At 43.1% G+C, this 22145-nt stretch overlaps 1 protein-coding gene across 3 annotated transcripts in view; it reads left to right on the forward strand.

Annotated features, from left to right (window-relative positions):
• The window catches only part of RIPOR2 (RHO family interacting cell polarization regulator 2), a 66790-nt gene that overhangs the window by 38719 nt on the left and 5926 nt on the right, over window positions 1–22145 (forward strand). For all 3 annotated transcript variants that reach the window (XM_039710978.1, XM_039710977.1, XM_039710979.1), the window contains exons 7-19: window positions 387–536; window positions 1395–1458; window positions 5180–5223; window positions 6477–6602; window positions 7995–8143; window positions 9268–9397; window positions 11389–12078; window positions 14692–14876; window positions 16630–16798; window positions 18240–18375; window positions 19261–19422; window positions 20400–20558; window positions 21602–21804. In XM_039710978.1, coding sequence (XP_039566912.1) covers window positions 387–536; window positions 1395–1458; window positions 5180–5223; window positions 6477–6602; window positions 7995–8143; window positions 9268–9397; window positions 11389–12078; window positions 14692–14876; window positions 16630–16798; window positions 18240–18375; window positions 19261–19422; window positions 20400–20558; window positions 21602–21804 — 2367 coding nt within the window. The remainder of the gene's footprint in view (window positions 1–386; window positions 537–1394; window positions 1459–5179; window positions 5224–6476; window positions 6603–7994; window positions 8144–9267; window positions 9398–11388; window positions 12079–14691; window positions 14877–16629; window positions 16799–18239; window positions 18376–19260; window positions 19423–20399; window positions 20559–21601; window positions 21805–22145) is intronic.

Here is a 22145-nt window from a genome sequence, read left to right on the forward strand (position 1 = left end):
CATTTACCACTTCCAGTTGCCTTTGGGCATTGCAGTTGCCTTTTAAAGAACTCTTCCACAGCAAGATGTTTGAGAAGCTGGCTGCATTCCTGCCTCACTGGTATGATAGGGAGAACATGACAGGCAATGCTTAGAGGCATGCAGGGCAAGCAGGTGAATTGCTGGCATCTACTGTTGCTCTATTGACATTTTTACAGTAGAGGTTACTTTCATCTTGTGTTTCTTTTCCACAGACGGTAACACTATCACAGTTTCATTTCCTCAGCCCCTCCACTGGATATAATGGTTTGGCTGAGTTTTCTTTTAATGCAAATTACTTCATTGTGTTGGCTTTATTTTGCTGGGGTTTCTGGGGTTTTTCAGTACACTTTCCTTGTTCCCACTAGGTGGATGAGCTTTATGAAGCCTATTGTATCCAAAGACGTCTCTGTGATGGTGCCAGCAAAATGAAGCAAGCTTTTGCAATGTCTCCTGCCAGCAAAGCAGCTCGAGAGAGTTTGACTGAAATCAACAGGAGCTACAAGGAATACACAGAGGTACATTCTCATCAGTTCCTTGTTTTCACTCTCACACTGTTGGAAAGCCATGGGAACTAATTTCAGGGAGAGTTTCATCCAGATAGAAGAAATAAAAGAAAACTCATCAAAGAAGAATTAGTATTTGTTTTACTTCAGGTGAATGACTGATGACTGACAAAGTCAGGTTACATGGGCCAAAAGAGTTCCTTGAAATAAAGTTTAGACTCTATGAGAGCAGGGTTATACCTAGGAACTGCCGCACAAAAGCAAAAATCTGCCCCAAACCTACTTCAACTCCAACTACCTCCTTCCCACCTGCAGATGTAGGGATGGCAGCTTGACTGGAAATGATGTGCCTAGAGACATATGCTGCATCCTGTGTGTTGTACTTGCTGTGATCAAAATCTATTTTATTAAACAGGCAGGAGATGATGAGCAAGTCTAATAGTGTTGCAGACTTCCCGTCACACAAGCTGTGACAACCTTCCAAAACCTGCCTTCGTTCCTGATGTAGTCCATGTTTCTTGAGAGATTAAATCATACTGGGAGCCACTTTGGCATAAAGCTGCTGCTGTTGGCACAAGTCCTGGCTGGAGAGGACCAGAACAGTGAGCAGGTTACACTCCAAGGGCCAAAGCTTCCCTTTTGCCATCAGGAGGATTAGCATGCAGCAGCAGAGAAGCACAGGGTTGCAGTGTCAAAAAAAGCAGGCATAGCTGCCAGTTTTTAGGGTCACCCCACACTCGTTCTAAACTAGAAGGATGGCTCTGAGATTGATTTCATTGCAAAATATCTTGAATCTATCCTCACAAACAGACCTTAAAAAAAATCCCAGAGAAGTTTTGTCCACCCTCACTGCTCTCTTTTCCAACACAGAACATGTGTACCATAGAAGCAGAGCTGGAAAACCTCTTGGGGGAGTTTTGCATCAAGATGAAAGGTAAGTGCCTCTTCACCTTTCCCTTGTTTCTCAGAAACAGTAGCAGATGCTGCACATGTTGGTGAGGGAACTGAGACGTGCTGTGACATGCATTTATGACAGGTGGGGTTTCCCACCCATTGCTGAGCTTTCAAATCCCCAATTCACACCCCTGCCCACTGGAAAGGATTACAGAAACAGGAACACCAATGCTTACAGACTTTCAGACGTTCTGCTTTTAGTTTTCTAGACTAATTATCTCCCACAAGGACTCCTCCCAACAGCCAAAGCAATCCAATTTTGAAGACTGCTGTAATTTTTGCCTCTATTTTCAGTAATTCTTTGAGAAGTTGACTGGGAAATTATCTGAATTGCCATGGAGCTGAACTTGAAATTTAAAATACCTTCTCAATTTGACATCAGCTATTTTTAACTCCTTTACTTTTGCTAATTTTGGCCAATACTATTTTTGACCAAATGTAAAAAAGCTGGGGATAGTTTTTCTAGATAACTCTGTGATGGCATTCACATTTCCATTTTATTCCTTGTCTTTATGACAGGGGATTTTATGGGTTTGAATATAATGGAATCACTTTTACTTGAAGCCACAATGGATCTTCAGGTATTGCTAATGCTGTTGTCCCTTTAAGACTCAATGTCTTAAGGAAAAGATTGGGAGGGGATATCTTTTTTTGGATCATCAGTCACTGGCATGAGAACAGTTCTATAAAACAAAGTCAGCATCTAAATTTTCATGAACTCTTAATTCTTCACTTGATATCTTGCCATTTAAAACATCCACAGTATTGCTGGTGGAGTTTTGAGAGCTCACAAATCTCATGCAAGGTTTTGATTCTGCCTGCCTTGTCACAGTTGTTTCCTATGATTGCATTGCATGAGATTAAGATTAATCTTAGATTAAATGAAAATAGCTACTCTGCACTCTTATAGAAAACAATTGCAGCAGATTTGGAGTTCTCCTAGCTCCATCCCTCAGGTTTTAAATGAACACACAGAAAATGAGACAGATATTTCTGTACAGGAACCCACAGCAGAACCACAGCATGGACATACTGAATGAAACAATGTCACAGAGTGTGTAAAGGGATTTTCCAGCTGCCTTGGAGCATTTCTTTACTTGCTGTAAATGCAGTGCACAGTTCCTGGCAGCTGGACATGTGCTGGAGGTGTCACAGTGTCACAAATATCTTGGCTGAAGAGGTCTGGCCCCTTCTCTTTTGGATGCCAAATCCTCTGGCAGAACTCAAGGGCTCTGGAGACGGCAGGTACTGCACTCATGTGCAGGAGCAGAGCACAAGCAGCAGCTCCTTCTGAACACAGTTTGCAGCATGTAAAGAAGCCCAAATTAGAAAACAGCAAAGAGAAATGCCATATTAAGTATTCTCTAATTAGGGCATCTGAGATTTCTATCTAGATAGTTTTCCCTAGGAATAGGAATCCTATAGGACAATACAGCCACCGCTATTGCTAAGGCTTGCAACAGTTCTGGCAAAAAAGCCTGCAGATCACACAGCAAGTTTTCCCCTTAAGTTATACTGCAGTATATCAGCTAACTTTAGGATCTAATTTAAAATCAAAGCATTCCTCTCCCCAAAGCTTATCTGTTCCTAGCCATTCCAGTGAAAGTTATTTTTATTTTGTGCCCTCTGTCACTTACACTGAAAGCAAGCCAACCTACACAATGCTGTCAGGAAGAAGGGGAGCTGCACAGATCTTTTATGACTGATATTTATAGGAAAAAAAAAGCCTAATAATTTTTCAAAATCAAGACAATAAATGTGCCAGCAGGCTTAGCTAACTGGTCAGGATTAATCAGTTGTTGAAATTTACCAGGGAAACCCAGTGTGGAAATTCCTGTATGGACTCTGCGTGTCCTGTTGTGATGTACAGGAAAGTGCCCTTACAGCTGTCTGAAGAGCCAGGACAACAGGAGGCGAAAAGCCCAGATGTTTCACTCGAGGGAGAACAATATGCTGGCCTGACACAGCGGTGGCTCTGCAACACAGAGCCCACCAACAGCAGCCAGGAGTCCAGGAGTCCAGCATCCTGCACACCAGCAGAGCTGCATGTGCTGCATGAGCTCCAGGTGGCCCTGCCTCCTTACCAAAGTGATGGCCCTGTCCCCTGTTGTTTCCTGTGAAAGTACTTATGCCCTATTGTCAAGTCAGCATTTAGCCTCCTCTTCATCATGCTGAAAAGACTTGACCAGCCTGGTTGGGCCAGTCACAGCTCACAGACTTCAACATCCATATGGAGTTTTTAGCTGGAGTTTGCTCAACCACCCTCCCCATACACTGGGTGACAAAAGGACCTTTTGTTTTGCTCACGTGCTTTTGGTGATGTGTCCCAGGAGAGATCAAATTCATTTATAAAAGCATGTCTGGGGAGAGAGAAGCAGTGGTAGAGTGCTAGTAATCTTAAATTATTTATTAACAGTAAATAAATTAAAAAGGAATTGGTAATATGAGCTCAGTGCAAGGGCCTCTCTGTTCTGCTGAACACTAAGATGAGCAAAGAAAACTATTTTCTGGTCAAAGAAATGGAAGAGGCAGATAAGCAGATCATGGGGACAGCCCATGGCTGCATGCAGGGATTGAGTTGCTCCTACAGTACAGCTAGCAGGACTAATTAATGCAAATACAACCAGCACTAGGGCTCGTTATACTTTCCTTGATTTTAGCACACTCCTGTGTGTTGCGTTGTGTGTTGCTTTCTCTGCCACAGGCTTTGTATGTGGCTTCAAGATGGTTTCTTTGGACACTGCAATACTAGAGACATAGATTTAGGCTCACACAGGCAAAGCTGAGTAAGTTTTTATACCAAAACAAGTGCAATGGATACATTCTGAGGGGACTCTGTGAGAAAGGAGGAGCTCCCTCTGTGGGAAAAACAACCAGTTGAATTCTGTAGAAAAGCAGATCAGCAGGCCAGGAGAGGGGTGGAAATTCCCCTTGGATTTCAGTGTGGAGCCTCAGGAAACTTTCATTTCATATGCACAGTGCTGATATAAAAATAGTATTGTTATGTCCTACCTTAAAAAAACCCAAAACCAAATCACAAGTGCTTTGCTGTGCTACTTCTCCCACTAGGGGGAAAAATGGGATTAATCTGGTATTACAGATGTCAGTCATATTTTGTGATTCACTTACTATTGAAAGACGCTCAGCTATTATGGGAATGATAATGTTATGGAAACACCAAGCAGAAGGAGGCCCTGTTGCTTGCTGTGTCTCTCTGAAGATGTACTAAAAAGGGATCTGTGTGGAAGTGTGGAGCTCGGTCAGACAGCATTGAGGAGCACTACAGGGGGATCAGCAGCTCGCCTACACCTCGCCATGGGAGGGGCTCTCAGCTGAGTGTCTGAAGCCACATGACATCAGAGAGGTGTTTCTCCTTTTTCTATAGTTACTATAGAAAAGGAAACTTTAGGCTATAATAGGGAAAAAAGCTGGAAGGTATAAATCTTCCATGTGCAAGAAACCACAGCCCAGTGAATTTTACACAAAATAAAGAAAATTAAGATGGTGGATTGTCTTGGTTCAGAGGGTGCACAGGCAGCAGTAAGAGCGGGGATATAAACAGCAGCTGGGAGATTGCAGGAGAGTGTTGGTCTCTTTTATCCAAGTGTGGCCCTGGACACCCCACTGCACCCCACTTCTGGGCTCAGGCACACTCGGCAGCCCAGGCCCTCCCACAGCCCCTCTTTGTTTTTCCTTTTCAGGTCTGGCTGGCTTCGCTCGGCTCTGCCCAGGAGATCAATACGAGGTATGTCTGCATGAGTTTGTTTATTAAATAGCAAAAGAACCAAAAGGAAGGCATACCTCTGCTGCTTTTTACATCATGATGAATAAAACCTTTTCACATCAGCACCTCAATAAACAGCTATTATTTTCCTCATATGTGCTCTGAAAAACCTTGTGTTCTCTGTATGTCTGCTTTTGTCAAGGCATCTGTCAGAAGACCTGGATTTTACATTCAGAGAACTGGGTGATAGCTGTTAGAAGAACTTTGATCTTTTTTTTAATAGCTTTTAAAAATCTTATTTATGACAAAAGTTTATAATACCCCTAGAAAAAAGCATATCCCCCATCCCATGCCCATAGGGCAAATGGAGCACATCCTTGCAAGCATCCTTTACTGAATGCATAGGCTGTACTACATCATAGAGCTAAGTGACAGAAAGACACTGAATAACCATGTCTTGAGACCCAGATGTTACCTGCTGTGAGGCTGCATCAGGGTCTCTGGTCATTGCAGTGTTTCAGTAGAGATCATCAGGACTGTCTTAATTAGAGATGGATTAAAATAAAAGCCTCCAACTCTACCAGAACAGAACTAACCTTGCAAGAAATTTGCAGTGGATTGATAATGGATCCCTCCAACCAGCACTTCCTAGCTGCCTCGATTATAGATTCGTTTCCACTCTCATTCCCTGTGACAAATGACTCCTGCTTCCTCTGTGCGGTCAGTTAGTTGGTGCAGGTGTCTCCCAGCTAGCCCAAAGTGGTCTTCCTGCTCTTGATGCTTCAAATTGGGTTACTGCACTATGGATGTCATTAATTTCCATCATCAGATGGCCAAAACCTCACAGCTGGGGAGGTCTCTGTTGGGGAATGGCCGAAAGCTCATCTGCCTGGAAAGGCAGATGATCCAACAAGTTGTAGGTGTTAGAATAGATCACTTGACGCTTTCATCCTGCCCTCCCAAATCTCCCTTGCCCTGCCACTTTACCTGCAAATGGAATTAAATGCCTTGCAGCTTTTTTACAAGTCATCAAGTTACACAAAGTTAAAAATTTGGGTGAGAGGTCCGCTACCAAAAGGAGCAATTAGGAGAGCTGAGAGATAGAGACCCTTCAGTAGATTTTTCCTTCTGACTCAATGGGAAGTGGAAGGGCAGCACCTATGGCACCTAACTCTTTCCAGCCTTTCTCAGACTCTTTCCACAGTTCTGTTTCTGATATTTGTGCGTCATAAGAACAGATTTCTCAAGAAAGTGAGAGGATTTTTCTTTTTTAGATTTTCATGCGTTACGGTCGCCAGCGCTGGAAGCTGAAAGGCAAGATAGAAGTGAATGGCAAGCAAAGCTGGGATGGAGAAGAGATGGTTTTCCTCCCTCTCATTGTTGGACTGATCTCCATTAAGGTATGTGTGCTGACTCCTTTGCCTGCAAGCAAAGCAGGAGTCAAGAACCTGCCTTCTCATGCACCATCAGCAAAAATACAGAAGCAGATCATTAAATTCTTTAGAAACAAGCCATAATTAATATTTCTGACACACCTACTAAAATGCTGTAGTATTGTCCAGGGTAGATACTACAAGACTAATCAGTTTGTGAGAGCTGTGGGAGAGATTTTCTTCCCAAACTGGAGTCTTTCCATCACTGTTCCATCTCTTCATTGCCCCCAGTGTCACAACACAGTTTTCTCCTGGCTGGAAGTTCCATATGCTTTCTTTCCAACAAGCCTTCAGCCTAGAGATACCCATTCTCTGACCCCTGTCTAGAAATTGCTGCTAGAAACCATTCCAGATGTCCCTGGTTAGGAAGCTTAAACAGAAGAATGTCTTGAAAGTCTTAGGGGAAACGGCCCAGTTAGACACTGCAATGATTTTATGAAAAAATTGCAGGTGATTACAAAACCCACAACCAAAATAATCCCAGATCCGTGAGACAGTAGGTTTTCAATGAAAGGCAAGTTGTGACACATGGTGAATCATTCTTCTCAATCTAACACACAGGTTTAAGGTGGAAAGTTAGGAGAGAACCCCTTTTTACAGTACACAAGAATCCCAGTATTATTAAGGTTAATGCATATATTCTCTTCCATTTTTGGACTATGTCCAAACACTTTCATGTAAAAGGCTCAAGAACTGACTTTCAAGCAAACAGCCAAAGGCTGGTTTGTGTAGGTGCTGCATATAGAACTGTCACTCTGAATTCCCAGGCAAATATATCTCTAAATATGAATAGTGCTCTACTCCTACTGTAACAACATACACAGAGGTGGTTCCTCAACAGCAGATCTGTGGAAGTCCTCACCAAAGCCTGTCCTTGGTGCAAACAATTACATGGCTTCAGAGTTACAAGAGAGAAATACCTGGAAGAGAGCTCCCTTGGGAATTACTAATTAGAAAAGTTACATCAGGAGATTCCCAGTCAGGAATTTGTCAACTGCTGAGACACTCTGTGGCCTCCCTGTTCTCACCCTTCCCTTGGGCTCTGTTTATCATTAGTGCAAAAGATCAAATATCAGACTAGACACCCCCTCAGTCTGATCCAGTATGGCTGTCTCTTCTGACTCCTATAAAAAACATAAAACATGGAATCATGATCATATGCAACTATGCATTTCCTAAAAAAAGCCAAAACAAAACTACCACCAAACTCAGACTTTTTCGTTACATAATGCAACAGACAATCATATTTTAGAACCTTTTTGGCAAGGGGGCCAGGCCAGACAATCAAAACTATTATCTTGGGATTAAGGTGTGCAATGCCCCTTGTGGTCCTAAATATCCTGTTCTTGTCTCTTACAGGTCACAGAAGTTAAAGGGCTTGCTACTCATATCCTTGTGGGAAGTGTAACCTGTGAGACAAAAGACCTGTTTGCAGCTCGGCCTCAGGTGGTTGCAGTAGACATTAATGACCTTGGCACAGTAAAGCTGAACCTTGAGATCACCTGGTAGTAAGTAAAACTTGTTGGTCAGCTTGTCAATCAATCAATCAGCTGTAAAACTTCAGCCAAAGAAAAATGGTTAATCCATGTGGGTTGTTCTCTCTATATTTTTCCCTGCCAAGGAAGATTGTGAAGGATTTGTGGCCCAAGTTTGGTATATGAGAATTAGTTCATGGTCAGCCACTGTTTGCTTGGTTTTCCTGTGGTAAAGAGGGTTGTGCCTAGTTTCAGCTGTTAAATTAGGTTTGGTAAGAGCATTACAAGGTATGGGAACTACTTAGTGATGCTAGATCTCAGAATTGTCTAAAGCTTACTTCAACGCTTAAAAATGGGATATAACTGAGTGCTCATATATATATATTTATATATAATTTATGCTTTTTTAAAATATATTTTTTAAAAAGCATTTTATGAATTTATATATATATATATTATTTTTTTTATATAATTTATGCTTTTTTAAAATATATTTTTTAAAAAGCATTTTATGAATTTACACTAGCATAGCAAAGTTCAGGAGCTGGCCCATCTTGAAAAGCTAGCTTTTAGGGGCTTCATACACCACAAGAATGATGGGAAAATCTCTTGGTGTTTTCTATTCACCTTGGTCAGCATAGGTGAGCTGGTAGCTTTAGGATACAAAACCCAATTCTCACTGCATTTTAATGAAATAAGTAAATGTCATTTCTGAAGAAGCACTGATGCATTTAACTTTTTACAGTCATGTGTGCTGTTTCTTGCAATGCAATAAACATGAAGGCAGCAATAACAGCTCCTGGTTTCCTTTACAATGCAACAGCTCTATTAATAGTTGAGCACCTTTCTCATTAGTATGTGTAACACTTGGCAACTCAAATGCAAGAATACTTTTCATATGAGAAGAATAACATCAGACTACACTACATAAATTATTTCCAAGGGAATACTTTTATCAGAACCAAAAACCACACTTCTGAGACTGCTGTCTAATTAACAACATTTTCTTTAAACACTTCAGTTTAAAATCTTGCTACCTCTCAGTTTTGATGTGCTAAAAAACCACCCTTTCAAAAATGCTTTCTATTGACCTGAAAGTCCTTCTTGCACAGCCTAACAACCTTCTATTTTCTCCCCTCTTGCTTGTGTATCCGTAGCCCCTTTGATGTTGAAGACTTGACCCCATCCACGGGAAATGTGAGCAAGGCATCTGCTCTCCAGAGGAGAATGTCCATGTACAGCCAAGGCACTCCTGAAACACCAACCTTCAAGGACCACTCATTCTTTGTAAGCTCTGTTTGGCTTTGTGTTTATGTAACAAGAAACCTTAGAGCAGTTCAAACACTGCAAACATTTCACTGCTTTACATGTCTAAGCTTTTTTTGCCCTGGTTCCAGCAAGTTACCCTTACAAATACTTATAAAGCAAGTGCATTCCTAGCTGCTAATCCTAAAAGAAGGTGACTATGATCCTGGCATCTTTGAAACTATGTGGCCAATTAATGCATACCTATCCTTCATGCCTGACTGCTGTGATGCTTGAATAATCTTTAAAAAATGTGTTTTCATTTTGCAACAGTAGTTAAACAACTATTATAGCACAAGTATTTTTAAGTATCCTGTGATAAAATTTCCCCCGTACTGAAGATATTCACAGGGTGTTCCTACATTTTGCATGAATTGAATTCTGAATGCTTAATCAGGCCATCTGTACAGAGATTAACTTTACAAGTGCCACATCCCATGCCTGTAACTTAGTACTCTGCTACAAAGCATTCATTTAACTTGCCCTTCCTCACACCCTCTTTGCTTTAACTGTTGAAGAAATGGCTGCATCCCCTGCAAGACAGGCCAAAGTTGACAATCTTAGATGCTCTTCAAGACACTTTCTTTGACAAGCTTCGTCGCAGTCGCTCTTTTAGTGACCTGCCATCGCTCAGGCTAAGCCCAAAAGCAGGGCTAGAGCTATATGTGAGTCCTGGTTTTTGTTTGGTGAAGGATTTTTTCAGTTCTTGTGTGGCATTTCCATTCCCACGCATGCTTCATGTGTCGCTCTCTGTTGCAACTTGCTCATTTTGCTGACTGATTAGAGGGCAGGACATAACTGTGAGCCCATGCGGCTCACATTAAATCAAAATTCCTCTTGGTTTCTACAGAGATAATGATCAGAAATCAGCTATCTGTGGGCAGAGAACAGGGCAGGAGTACATGCCACCAGGGTTCTTAAAAATCACCTGCTACGCTGATTGACGCTCTACATTTGCCTAGTAACATGACTTCCAGAAGCTAAAAGCATGCCCATGTCAAGGGAAAGAAGAAATAAACCTTTGACTATGATTATGTTTAGGGAAAAAAAAGCTGCTAATAATACTAGAAAAAAAATTCAAGTTTTGGACACTTAAACCTTAAGCTTAGCAACATGTGGATACCTACAGTTCTTTCCAGCAAATTGTCAGCAAAATGGTAGTTGCCTTCCATCAGTGCCATGCATTTCCATGAGCTGGCCACATAACAAAGCAAGGTTTGTAGGTTAGATAGGCAGGTTGTGACTCCTATAGTGATTTTTCCCCGTATGTCAGTCAGAGATGAACATCTATATATATATATATATATATCCTGATAAGTCTGGAGTCTGCATAGGCTGGTTTTGCTTCTTTAATGATCAGTGTCCTGCTCAATACACCACCAATTTTGATGACTCAATTCAGCAGAAACACATGTTGGATGGGACTCCTCTATAACTCTTGTTCAACAATTGTTACAGACATGCATGCCATGTGCAGGACATTGGATAAAAAGAAATAGCACAGTACTAACACCATGACACTAGAGAAACTTTTGGAGCAAAATTTTGTGCTACGTTTTATGGATTGCTACTTTAGAAGTCAGAAAATAAGTAGAACAGAAATCTGTAATGAGCAGGAAAATGCAGACAAGGTGGCTTATGTACAATCCCATTAAAAAGAGCCATGGTACAGGAACTAGAGCATTGCACTGGAAATGCTGTTTGAGAGAATACAGTAGGGTGAGCAGAATTCATTACTCTCTCTGGAGATCATTTCCTAAAGCTCTCTATTTAGCAGAGAGATGCTGAGCCCAGGTTTTCCAGAAGTTTTCACGCTGAAATTGAGGAGCTGTGGCAGACGAAAGCAGAAGTTTGATTTGAAATACTTTTTCCATCTCTCAAGTCTTGAATGCTTCTTTAATCTTTTGCCTTGCCTTTTTTTTTCCTCTTTCCAATGCTGCATGCAAAACATTTTCTCCCTATTATCTTTTCAGTCGAATTTGCCAGATGATGTCTTTGAAAATGGAACAGCGGCCACTGAGAAGCGGCCTCTCTCCTTCACTTTTGGTGACCTGCCTTACGAAGACGCCGTGCCCCCTGCCAACTCAGCAGAGTCTTCATCTGCTCATGTCAGCTCCAGCCCTGACATCGCTGTGACCCCCACCCAGCACCGAGCCCTGGAGGCCTCCCAGAGCTCAAGCCTGGACTGTAGCAGCAGCGACTCCCGCAGAGACTCTGTTGCTGAGCCAAAGGACCTGCTGTCCCATGGAGAGGGAGCGGTAGCTGAGAACAAGAACACCCCAAGGGCAGCTCCTGAAGTTTGCCAAAAGATCTCCGATGCTGGGAGCGATCGTGTCTTTGTAGAAACGAGTGTGCCGGTGTCTCTCCTGCAGGACACGGATGAAGGCTCAGAACTCAAGCCTGTGGAGCTGGATACCTATGAGGGCAACATCACAAAGCAGCTGGTCAAAAGGCTTACATCAGCAGAGACACCCCTGACCCCAGAGAGGCTGCCGTGTGAGGGATCCATTAGTGGGGAATCAGAAGGATATAAGTCCTATCTCGATGGAAGCATTGAGGAGGCCTTGCAAGGGCTTCTCTTAGCTCTTGAGCCACATAAAGAGCAGTATAAAGAGTTTCAGGACCTGGATCAAGAAGTGATGCATCTAGATGACATCCTAAAAGTGAGTACATTTTCAGAAAATGCTACCCTAAAGAAAATCTGAGCCAGTGGAATGTCCTTGCCTGCCTCGTAAACATCAAAGTAGGCTTTCTGGACAATAGTAGAATTCCCTGGTAGCAGTAGATTTGCTCCTGCTTGGAGCATCCTTTCACAGTGTTGCATTTTTAAACTTTTGTCAGCAATGTGCTTATCATAACCTTGTGTCTTCAAGCAAGACCTTTTATCAAAACCTGGGGGAAAGAGAAAAAGGTGCTGTGACAGAAGGGTAATTAAATGATACCCTTCTCTGAAGGCTTTGTGAACCATTGTGAATCACCTCTTTTAAACCCATTGCTTGTGCCATACTGGGGATCAAATACAGCCAAATTTCTGCCTTTGAAATCCATGAGTCACATCCTCAGTGGGTGTACTTTAGGATACTGCCCCTGAACTCCATGGAGCTGTGCAAAACTACACCAGCTGAGGATCAGGCCTTGTAGTCATAGAAGCTGAATTTTCTAAATTGCCACAGGGATTTAGAAGCACAAGTATCACTGGAGGTTGCTGTCCCCATGTCACCTAGACATGGCCTTTTCCTTTTTCCCCCTCACTCATTTTCATAATGAGAGACATTACATCAATCATGATTCTCTGCATCATTACATCAAGATGCAGAGAATAATGTTAAAAATTGGAAGAAAAGGGATTTGCATGCGTGTTGTTAATATGTTTACTGCAGGTCACTGTTATTGTATCTCCCCCATGAATAACAACTCATGTCACGTTACTCTGCAAACAGTATTATATGGGAAATAATCATTTCAAATGCTTCATATTCATATGCAAGTTGGTCATTTAAGCCTCATAATTCAAACACATGGCTGAGGAGGACGCAGGGAATCATTTATTCTTCTGCATTATCTTGTTGCAAAGAAACTTTGTTAACCTCCTTATTTCCATTGCATGGTACTTTCCCAAGTTAAGTGGTTTTTTTGGCAGCCTGCAGCCCCTGTTCCTTGCATAATTTATTCCTAGAGAGGTTCTAGCAGGCAAAGGTACCATTACTATTATTTTTCTAACTTGGTACAAGAGATCAACTCTCCAAAGGGCAGAGACACTTTAGGCTGCTTTGATCAGAAGTTACAAACAGACAGACATGGGATGGGGGCAGAGAGGATGGATGTGTGCAGACAGGATTCCTGCACACTCGAGATGGATGCCTCTTCAGATCTGTTGAAGTCTGGGTGTCACGTATTGATCAGCTCACAGACTGGCACTCAGTATCACCAGCAACTATGCCGAAAAGGGCTCCTCATGCAGAAGGGTTGAGCTGGAATCCAGCTGTGGCTGAAGAAACCTCTCTTGGCCATATTAGATGAGCAGAGAAAATGGCCCACGCGTTGCTGTTCCCGTTTTCTTGAAGAATCTGCACTACCAAGCCCTGAAGGAAATGGAAGCTGAAACCATTGGTGCTGCACAAGAAGCAGGATACAGCACTCATCCTTTGCACAGATGTGTTGAAAAGTGTGTCTGATCAGCTATTGACTGTACAGTCAGTTTAAGGACTCAGACATCCTAAGTGCAAATGTATGACCATTAGTATTGTGTGCAAATGAGTTACAAATGGAACTCCAACTCCCTTCAGCTCTAGAGCAGCTGGTGCTGGATCTGAACACCTCAGAGGCATTTTCTGTGAGCTGAGACAAAGTCATGGCTCCTGCTTGGGACTGGAGGATATGGCCTGTGTAATGGCACCAGTGGCTCATGGCTGTTTCTGATCAAATAATCACATGGTGTGAAAGATGTTGAAGTCATTGCACCAACCAATGGAGATGATCCTTCAAGTTACATCTGATTCTTCAGGATATCCTTGGAAGCAATTCTGTGGGCACATGTGTATGAATTGCCACATGGGGCCAGGGTATTTCATACTTCCTACAGCAGCAGCAAGATTTCCTTTGTGTTTCTTCCCTGCAGTGAGGTGGGGATGGTCTCGCCCCTCTCTCTAGTACTGTTAATTTCTGAGTTACAATACTGCCTTTCTCTGTCACCTAGGAATCCAATACCTTATTGGCTTTTCCTTGATAATCCATTTGGCTTCAAAGGCCACAAAACTCCTTTCATTCCATTAATAAATGTGCAGCTATGGGATGAAGTTCATTCCTGGCTAAGGTCTGTTAGAGTTACGTCTGGAATAAATCAGGTAGTGCCATTGGATATGTATAAGTTGGCTTCTGTAGCTAGAACAGCAATTAAGGAATGTGCCTTCCCCTTTCAACTTCCATTGCATTAATTCCCAGTCATTCCTTTTGGAAAATGCCGAGAGCTGTGAAACTTGGATTCAAGAAGTACTTCTCATTTCTATAAAACAAGCTGAATTTTGCCTTTGAGGGTTTTCCTTTGGGGAAGAGAGTGGGTAGCATGAGGAGGGGAGGAGGAATGAAAGGCTTTCCCCAGTTCTCAGGCTTTGATTGTATATGCTATGAATATGAAGGCTTGAAATGAAACACCCAATAAAATGAAGTTTTAAAAATAAAATGAAGAAATTGAAGTTTTAAGCTTTATCATTTTTTTTCTTATCTTTCTTGTAGTAGCTAATATCTGGGGTTTTCATTGGTTCGTTCTGCCTTTGCAGTGCAAGCCAGCAGTAAGCCGAAGCAGGTCCTCCAGTTTAAGTCTAACAGTTGAAAGTGCTTTAGAAAGCTTTGATTTCCTGAACACCTCTGACTTTGATGATGAGGATGGTGGTGGTGTGGAGGTTTGTAATGGTGGAGGAGGTGCAGACTCGGTATTTTCAGATACTGAGATTGAGAAGAATAGGTAAGTTTGTAGTACCTGCCAGCTGTGCTTACGCCAAACTGACACCCTGGCTCTTTGTCACTAACAGGGGATCCTGGTGCACAATTTATTCAAGGAAGACTGACTAATCCTTGATGAGTTTTAGGGTCAGAGGGCTCCCTATGGCTGCTGCACACAAAATCTTTAGTTTCCAGGACTAATTTTTTTCTTCTGTTCAAATATATGCAATCTGTCCTCCAAAGGAGAAGGGTAAATTAAATTAGGCTGACATCAATATTGGCAGAGCCTCTTCCTTGACATAGGTTTGGACCTGGCTTTCCTTGGATGTAATTACTAATTCCTCTGTGGTTTTTCCCCCCTCCCTTTGTCTTTTCTCTCTAGCCGAATGAGTCTTTGCAGTGGATTAAGCTTGTCAGTAACAATAACACAGGGCCAGATTTAAGCAGCATGATGTAGGTTGCCTTTGGAATGTAAGAGTGATGACTGGTACTCTGTTCATGGCCCTGCGTGTTACCTGCCCTTCTTTCATCACTTTTGGTCTTTCTGACAAAAAAAAAAAAAAAAAGCAAAATACAGAAAACAAAAAAAGCTGTGGTGTTGTGCCGTGGCCTGCCATTGTTGTGTGACTTTAAGATGCTGTGCTTCAATCATTAGATCTTAAAAGCATGTTTGCCTCCTTTGAGCTGACACGATGCCCAGCAGGCACGTAAGCGGCACTAGAGCTGGAAAAAAAGAAAGGAACACGGTTCCCTCCCTGCCTGCACTTTCCAGCCAGGGAGCTATGCTACTCACAGCTTGCTTAAAGCAATTTGAGTGCAATGAACCATCACCATGCAGTTCCCATCATCTCATGTCCTCATTCCAGAATAAGACTTGGTGGGAAAAAAAAATTGGGAAATTGTGTTGCTTGCTAAACTGGCACTCTGACCTCAGTCCGGTCTGTGCTGATTTAAGGATCTAGCTTCAACCAGTTAAAATAGAAATTAAAATTGCTTTTTTTCCCCTCTGGCTCATCCCCAGACAGTGCAGATTCCCACTTCCATTTTTAGATGTGTAAGTGTGTGACTCAGTGTAAAGATTGCAAGTGTTGAAACTTCTGAACTTGCAGCCAAACACACTTGCCATCTGGGGACTGACCTCAGGCTTTGCATTTAAACACAGGGAGGATCATTTGTGCAGCAAGACAATATTGGAAATAATGATTTAAAGCGCAGTAAGACTAACTCTACACTCTTGCAGAAACAATTGGCAAAGTAAACTGTACACATTGTATCTAAAACTGCATATGAAAACATCATGTCTCTTACTTCAGCAGTGGTTTTCCTTTCCTTCTGCAATGAGCCTTAAATTTAACAGCAGGAGGACTCTGAAAGCACAGAGCTGTTCTTAGCAGCTCAGTGCTTGGGAAGGTACAAATTGTCATGGTTCTTAATCCAGAGTGACTGGGCAGGTGATTCATCACAGATGGGAGAAAGCTGTCACCACCAAGGGACAGTAACCACGACAAACCTTGCTGTTGAGGACATCACATCACTCAAGGCAAGCCAGTCAAGGGACAGGTCTGTCCCCTAGATGGGCATGTCCCTCCTGTACTCAGGCAGGGCAGCCCTGCTCCTTTGTGACATGATGTGCCCATCAGCAGGTTTCTGTGTGCTTTCAGCTCTTCTGCCGTGCTCTTTGCTCATCACCTTGTGTGTGAGTGGGGGTGTGGGTGTGTGTGTGCTGTGGCAGCTGCCGGCCCTGCACTGACCTGCTCCTCCCTGCCTCCTCCCAGTTACAGGACGGAACACCCAGAAGCCAGAGGCCACCTGAGCGAAGCTCTCACCGAGGACACGGGCGTGGGCACCAGCGTGGCTGGCAGCCCTCTGCCCCTGACCACAGGCAACGACAGCCTGGATATAACCATAGTTAAGCACTTGCAGTATTGCACCCAGCTCATTCAGGTACCAGCCCCACCTCATTTGGGCATTTGTTTTAAAATCATTCTTGCCTGCAGCATGGGTACAAGCAGGCTGGCAAGGTCAGCACTGCTCCTGCGAGGCAGTGGGAGCTCAGGGCTGGGACAGACACCATCCTGGGGTAGGATGGTGACACCCTGACCCCAGCCAGAATTGTTTCCCTCATTTCCATCCTGGCCCGTTTAGGAGCAGACCTGGCACGTGAGCTATGGGTGCTTGGCATGAGCTGCCCAGGAGGGCTGAGGGGCAAGGCAGTGGGGGACAGGGTTTGCTCTGGGTTACAAACTCCTGCTGGCTTTGCTGGGAGGTCCTCAGTGGAGTCCCAGTTAAAGCAGCCTGTCTTCAGAGGTAAAACAGGAACCCTGTCTCCAGTGTTTAACTGAGCCCCAGATGAACCTGCAGCATTCAAGAGCAGAGATGAATTTTTGCACATGAGGCAGAGAGATTCGGTCTGCAACAGACACAGTGAAGGCAGCATGAGACAGCTCCCCTGGGACATCAAAATTGCCAGTTCATGCTCACAACTAGAGGGGTTTTTCTGTAGTTTTTTTTTTTTTCAGAGCCCATGCACAGCAAATGTGAATTTAAACATCCAGTAAGTGAGGTCATCAGGGTTTTCCTGACAAATCGAAACATGCTGCAACTTCCTCTTGACAATTATTTTACTCTTCCATCTTAGTTATAATTAGCTTTATTTTCCCAAAGGCTCATTGAAGCAATAGAGAGCGAGCCTGATTCCAGCACCCTTGGTGCTGAGCTGGAAACTCTGCTGACTCACACTATGAGAAAAAGGGAGGTTTTTTGGTTTCAATACAAGAGTATACAGTAAATATGCAGCTGTGTGAGGTGAACTTGAACCACATCCACACACAAAGCAGATTTGATATGAACATTATTTACATGGACTGCTGAACAAGATGCAGATATCAGCAGTAGGGAGTATTAGCAAGGATTAATTAATAAAATTAATAAAGGTACCCAAGAAATTGATCAAAACTGAAATGGAGTGGAGAAAGAGCAACCTGTGGTCTTCCTCTATGAGGGTTCTCCTGAAAGTCTACAGTCCTTGTTTTGTGAAAGTCAGACTAATATTCTTGCCTAGCTTTAAGTCTTGTGGTGATGGGTTTCTTTAGCTTTGTGGAGTGTGTGAATCAGAAATTGCTTACACAAATGGCTACTTGGATACTTAGATGTTTGGATGTGGATGTAGATATTGAAGGTATAAGCAGTGATGCATATCAACTAGGACAAAAAATATCCCAACAACAAAAAAATTTTTAAGTTAACAAGATCCTGTGGTTTGAGGCAATGAATTTGTCTTTGCACTTCAGGTGTTTTGGAGGTTTTTTTTGTTTTTTTTTTCTGAGGCTGGGTTTCTTTTTGGTTCAATGACTCCTTTTTGTCTCTTCCTACTTGTCTTCACCAGCAAATTGTGTTCTCCAGTAAAACACCATTTGTGACAAGAGACCTCCTGGATAAGCTGTCCAGGCAGATCCTCGTGGTGGAGAATATTGCGGAGATCAGCACTGAGAACTTGGGGAACATCACCTCTCTTACTGATGGTAAGAAACAGCTTAGGGGCTTTCCTTCTGACACGGATTTGTCATGTGTGTCTGCTGAATAATCACTGTGCAGAGCTCACCAGCAGTGCAGGAGATGCCACTGTAGCAAGGGCTGGCTCAGGGTCACCAGGAGGTGCAGCAGTCAAGGCAGATGTCACCTACATCTGTCCTCAGCACTGAAATATGCAGGTGAGAGGAGAAAGGACTTCTTATCCAGCCTGATGTGCAGAAGATGGACAGATGTCATTGGTGTTATGGGGTGGGGATACTTCCACCTCTGAAGACCCAAATTCTTCTTCCACCTTTCTTTCCTGAGGAAAGACAGGATTTGCATTACAATATCAGAGGCATAATACAACTTCTTGAACATTTTCATTTTTAGTCATCTCTGTGGAGATCTTCTTAGTTATTTTTCTTTTTGCATCTGTTTTAATACTTGGAAGAGTTTGACAAACACATAGTTACCCTCATGTACACTCTGGCAGGATAGGTAAATACTACAAGGTGTATTTACTATACCAGAAAGTTGAGGCAAAAATTGAGTGACTTACTTGAAGCCAAAGTGTAGTGCTAGGACAGAGACCAAACTTGTGCAGACCATTAGTGGTGTTCCCCTAGTATTTTGTGCTATTTAAGAGGAAGAGACATCAATGCTGAGAACTGAATCAGGAGCAAATTTTCTCACATTAGCATGGGAAACAGAAAAAACATGTTACAAACCTGGGGTGGGCACGTGGTCATGCTCTGTGAAGGTAATGGCTCAGGGAGACACAGCAAACAGGATAGGGTGAGATGTTTGCTCCCTGAGACCCATTCTTACCTTCTTTTCTCAAAGCTGATGCTTCCAGCATGGCTTTGTTTCATCATGCATTTTGTTTTCCCCAGCAATTCCAGAGTTCCACAAGAAGCTGTCACTGCTGGCTTTCTGGATGAAGTGTACTGGCCCTTCAGGAGTGTATCACACCTCTGCAGACAAGATGATGAAGCAGTTGGATATCAATTTTGCCACCACTGTGAATGAGGAGTGTCCAGGACTTGCAGAAACAGGTACAAACTGCTGCAAAAAAGTGTCAGCCGTCAAAATGGAGAACAGTTGTGTACCGAGATTTGTTTTCCAACCCCTCAGAGATCTGTTTGGCCACAGTTCCAAGATGTCATTTGAAAACTAATGCTACAGCTCTTGAAACAGTTTTGGCCCCAAATAATGAAAAAAAAAGTGAGGTCAACAGAAAAGAAAACATTGTTTTAAGGTTTATGAGCTAATCAGAAAGAAAGTCTATTCCCAAATACAGATTTGTAAGTGATTCAGTGAATCAGGAATCCTTCAACTTAATTTTGTGTATTCTATAGAATTCCCACAGCCCATTACAGTTCACTGGGATGAAATTAATCCACATTCAAGTGAGTTTGTCTGAGCACAGGTTCTTATCTTGTGTGGGATGTAGCACACCTCAAACTCCAGCTATACTGACTAGCTCTCCCTTGGACAGAAGAGGAATGGAGGCTGATTTACCCAGGTGTGGTCACCTGCACTGTGGATGCCTACACAGGGCAGTGTTCTCCTTTCTGCTGCATGCTACCACTCCCACAGGCAGTGCCTCAGACTAGCTTTCTGCATGCCACACTAGTGCAGGAACATGAGAAATAGCAAAGCCAAATCCTGCCTCTGTGCCCATCTCCCCTGCCTCAGTGGCACTGTGGGGATGCAGCAGGCAGTGCATGTGGAGAGGGGTTTGCGATGCAGGATATTGTTCAGGCAGAAATGATGCTGTATTGATAGCACAGGAGGCTGCAGTAGCCATCTGTAAACTGGCAGAGGTTCATCCTTACAAAGATATTCTCTGCTAATGAGACCCAGACAGGGAGAAGGCCTGTCCAGCTTCTAACCTAACCACAGTTGAGTTTAGAAAAGTATCTGGCCTTGCAGATGAGGTTCTTTCTTTCTGGTTTTGAAGTGGACTGCGTAATTTTGCCAGCAGCTTTTGCTGTCACTAACCTATCCCTTTGTCCATGGTTGCCTGCAGTCTTCAGGATCCTGGTGTCTCAGATCCTGGACCGGACGGAGCCTGTCCTCTACTCCAGCATGTCCTCTGAGACCATTACTGTCTTTCAGTATTACAACTACTTTGCCAGCCACAGTGTCAGTGACCTTGGAAGCTATTTGCTGCAGCTCGCAAAAGAAGGTAGGGTATATAAATTCTGCTGGCTGGTTAGGGAGTACCTCCCTGTCCTTCTGAGCTCAACACAAAGCAGTTCAGCCCTGAGGCTGGCTTTTCAAAAGGAGTAGAGAAAAGAGACAAAGAAGTGTCCTGGCTATTAAATGAATGCACCTGAACTGTTGTACATGTCAAGGGAAAGGAGCTGATGCAGATAGACCCTCAGTCATTTCTATTTCCATATTCAAATGGGAAAAAACTGTTTTGAAAGCACCGTTTTTCAGGGAATGGCTGATGATGGTGGGCTGAGCCCAAGGTTTGGGAAGTTGTCTGTGCTCACAGCTTGGATGATGTCTTGGTCTTTCACCACCTGTTATGGAAACACCTTCTGAAGTGCTGAGCAATTCTCAGGGACCAAGGGATGACAGCACCTCAGAGTTTTGCAGGCTCTGCTACCAAGAGCTAAAGAGAGAAGCAGATGCTGCACAAAATGTGCTGAACTGCAGTCCCTGGCAAACCAAGTTTTCTTCTCTATTTGAGAGGGAGTTTGAGGAACCTTGCCTAGTGTTCCTTTTTATTTGGGCATACAAGGGAGCTTTTGCTCAAAAGCCTGGAAGCAAAATGGCATTTCAACTCATCTCTGAAACATATTAGCCCTAGCTCTTGTTGGCAGACACCAATCTATCCAGGAAAAGCTCTCACAAAGATGCTCTGAAAATCAATACACTGGCAAGGATATTTGGTTTCAGTTGTTAAGAGTGAGAATTTACATCTTCTAGCAGAAAGCAGAGATTTGACAGGGGTGCCTGTAGCTCTGGGTAGGTCTAAGTGCTGTACTTGGGCCCATCTACTCATCTCCTCCCTAGAAGAAGGTCTGAGAAACTGGCCCAGCTTAAAACCTAGACAATTCCCCATGCAGACATACTGCCATGCTGCAGTTGCTCAGATGGGAATATTTTTGTATCCTCAGTGTGTGTAGTATAAATCAAGGATTGCTAGCGAGGAAAAGATCAATCCAAAGTACTGAGAGGATAAAGCAAGTAACACAGACCTTTTTCTTGTAATTCCAGCGTCTGTGGTTCAGGTGCTGCAGTCAGTGAAAGATGGAAAACTGCAACAAAATGTGTCCAAAATAAACTCCAATAACCTTCCACCACAGCAGGAAGTTTTAAGAGCTTTGGCTTTACTTCTCAATGAAAATAAAAATGAAGTCAGCGAGACTGTGGCATCACTTCTGACAGCAACTGCAGAAAACAGGCACTTCAGGGAGAAGGTAAGTGGCAGAAAATCACCTGTCGCATGAGACCTGTTTCATCATGACCTTTTTCTACCTGTATGTCTCAAATATCTGTGCATATAAAATCACTGATCCAAGCTTGATTTAAACTGATCCAGAGGGATATCCTGTCTCATTTTTCTGCACATGTGCAGGTTTGTTTCTGTCTTTATGCCAGGCTGCTTCTACCTGTCATTACACTAAACAGGTACCAATCAAAACTGCAAATACTTACTGAGTGCTGTAAGCTATCTTCCACACTTCAGCATTTCTGCTGCCCTGCCTCAGACTTGGCTTCAGTCCAAGGCTTCAAGGTAACAGTCCCCAGCACCACCAAC

This window comes from Passer montanus, unplaced genomic scaffold (genome assembly GCF_014805655.1).
Source record: "Passer montanus isolate IOZ18808 unplaced genomic scaffold, ASM1480565v1 scaffold24, whole genome shotgun sequence".
In the NCBI taxonomy this organism is placed as follows: Eukaryota; Metazoa; Chordata; class Aves; order Passeriformes; family Passeridae; genus Passer; species Passer montanus.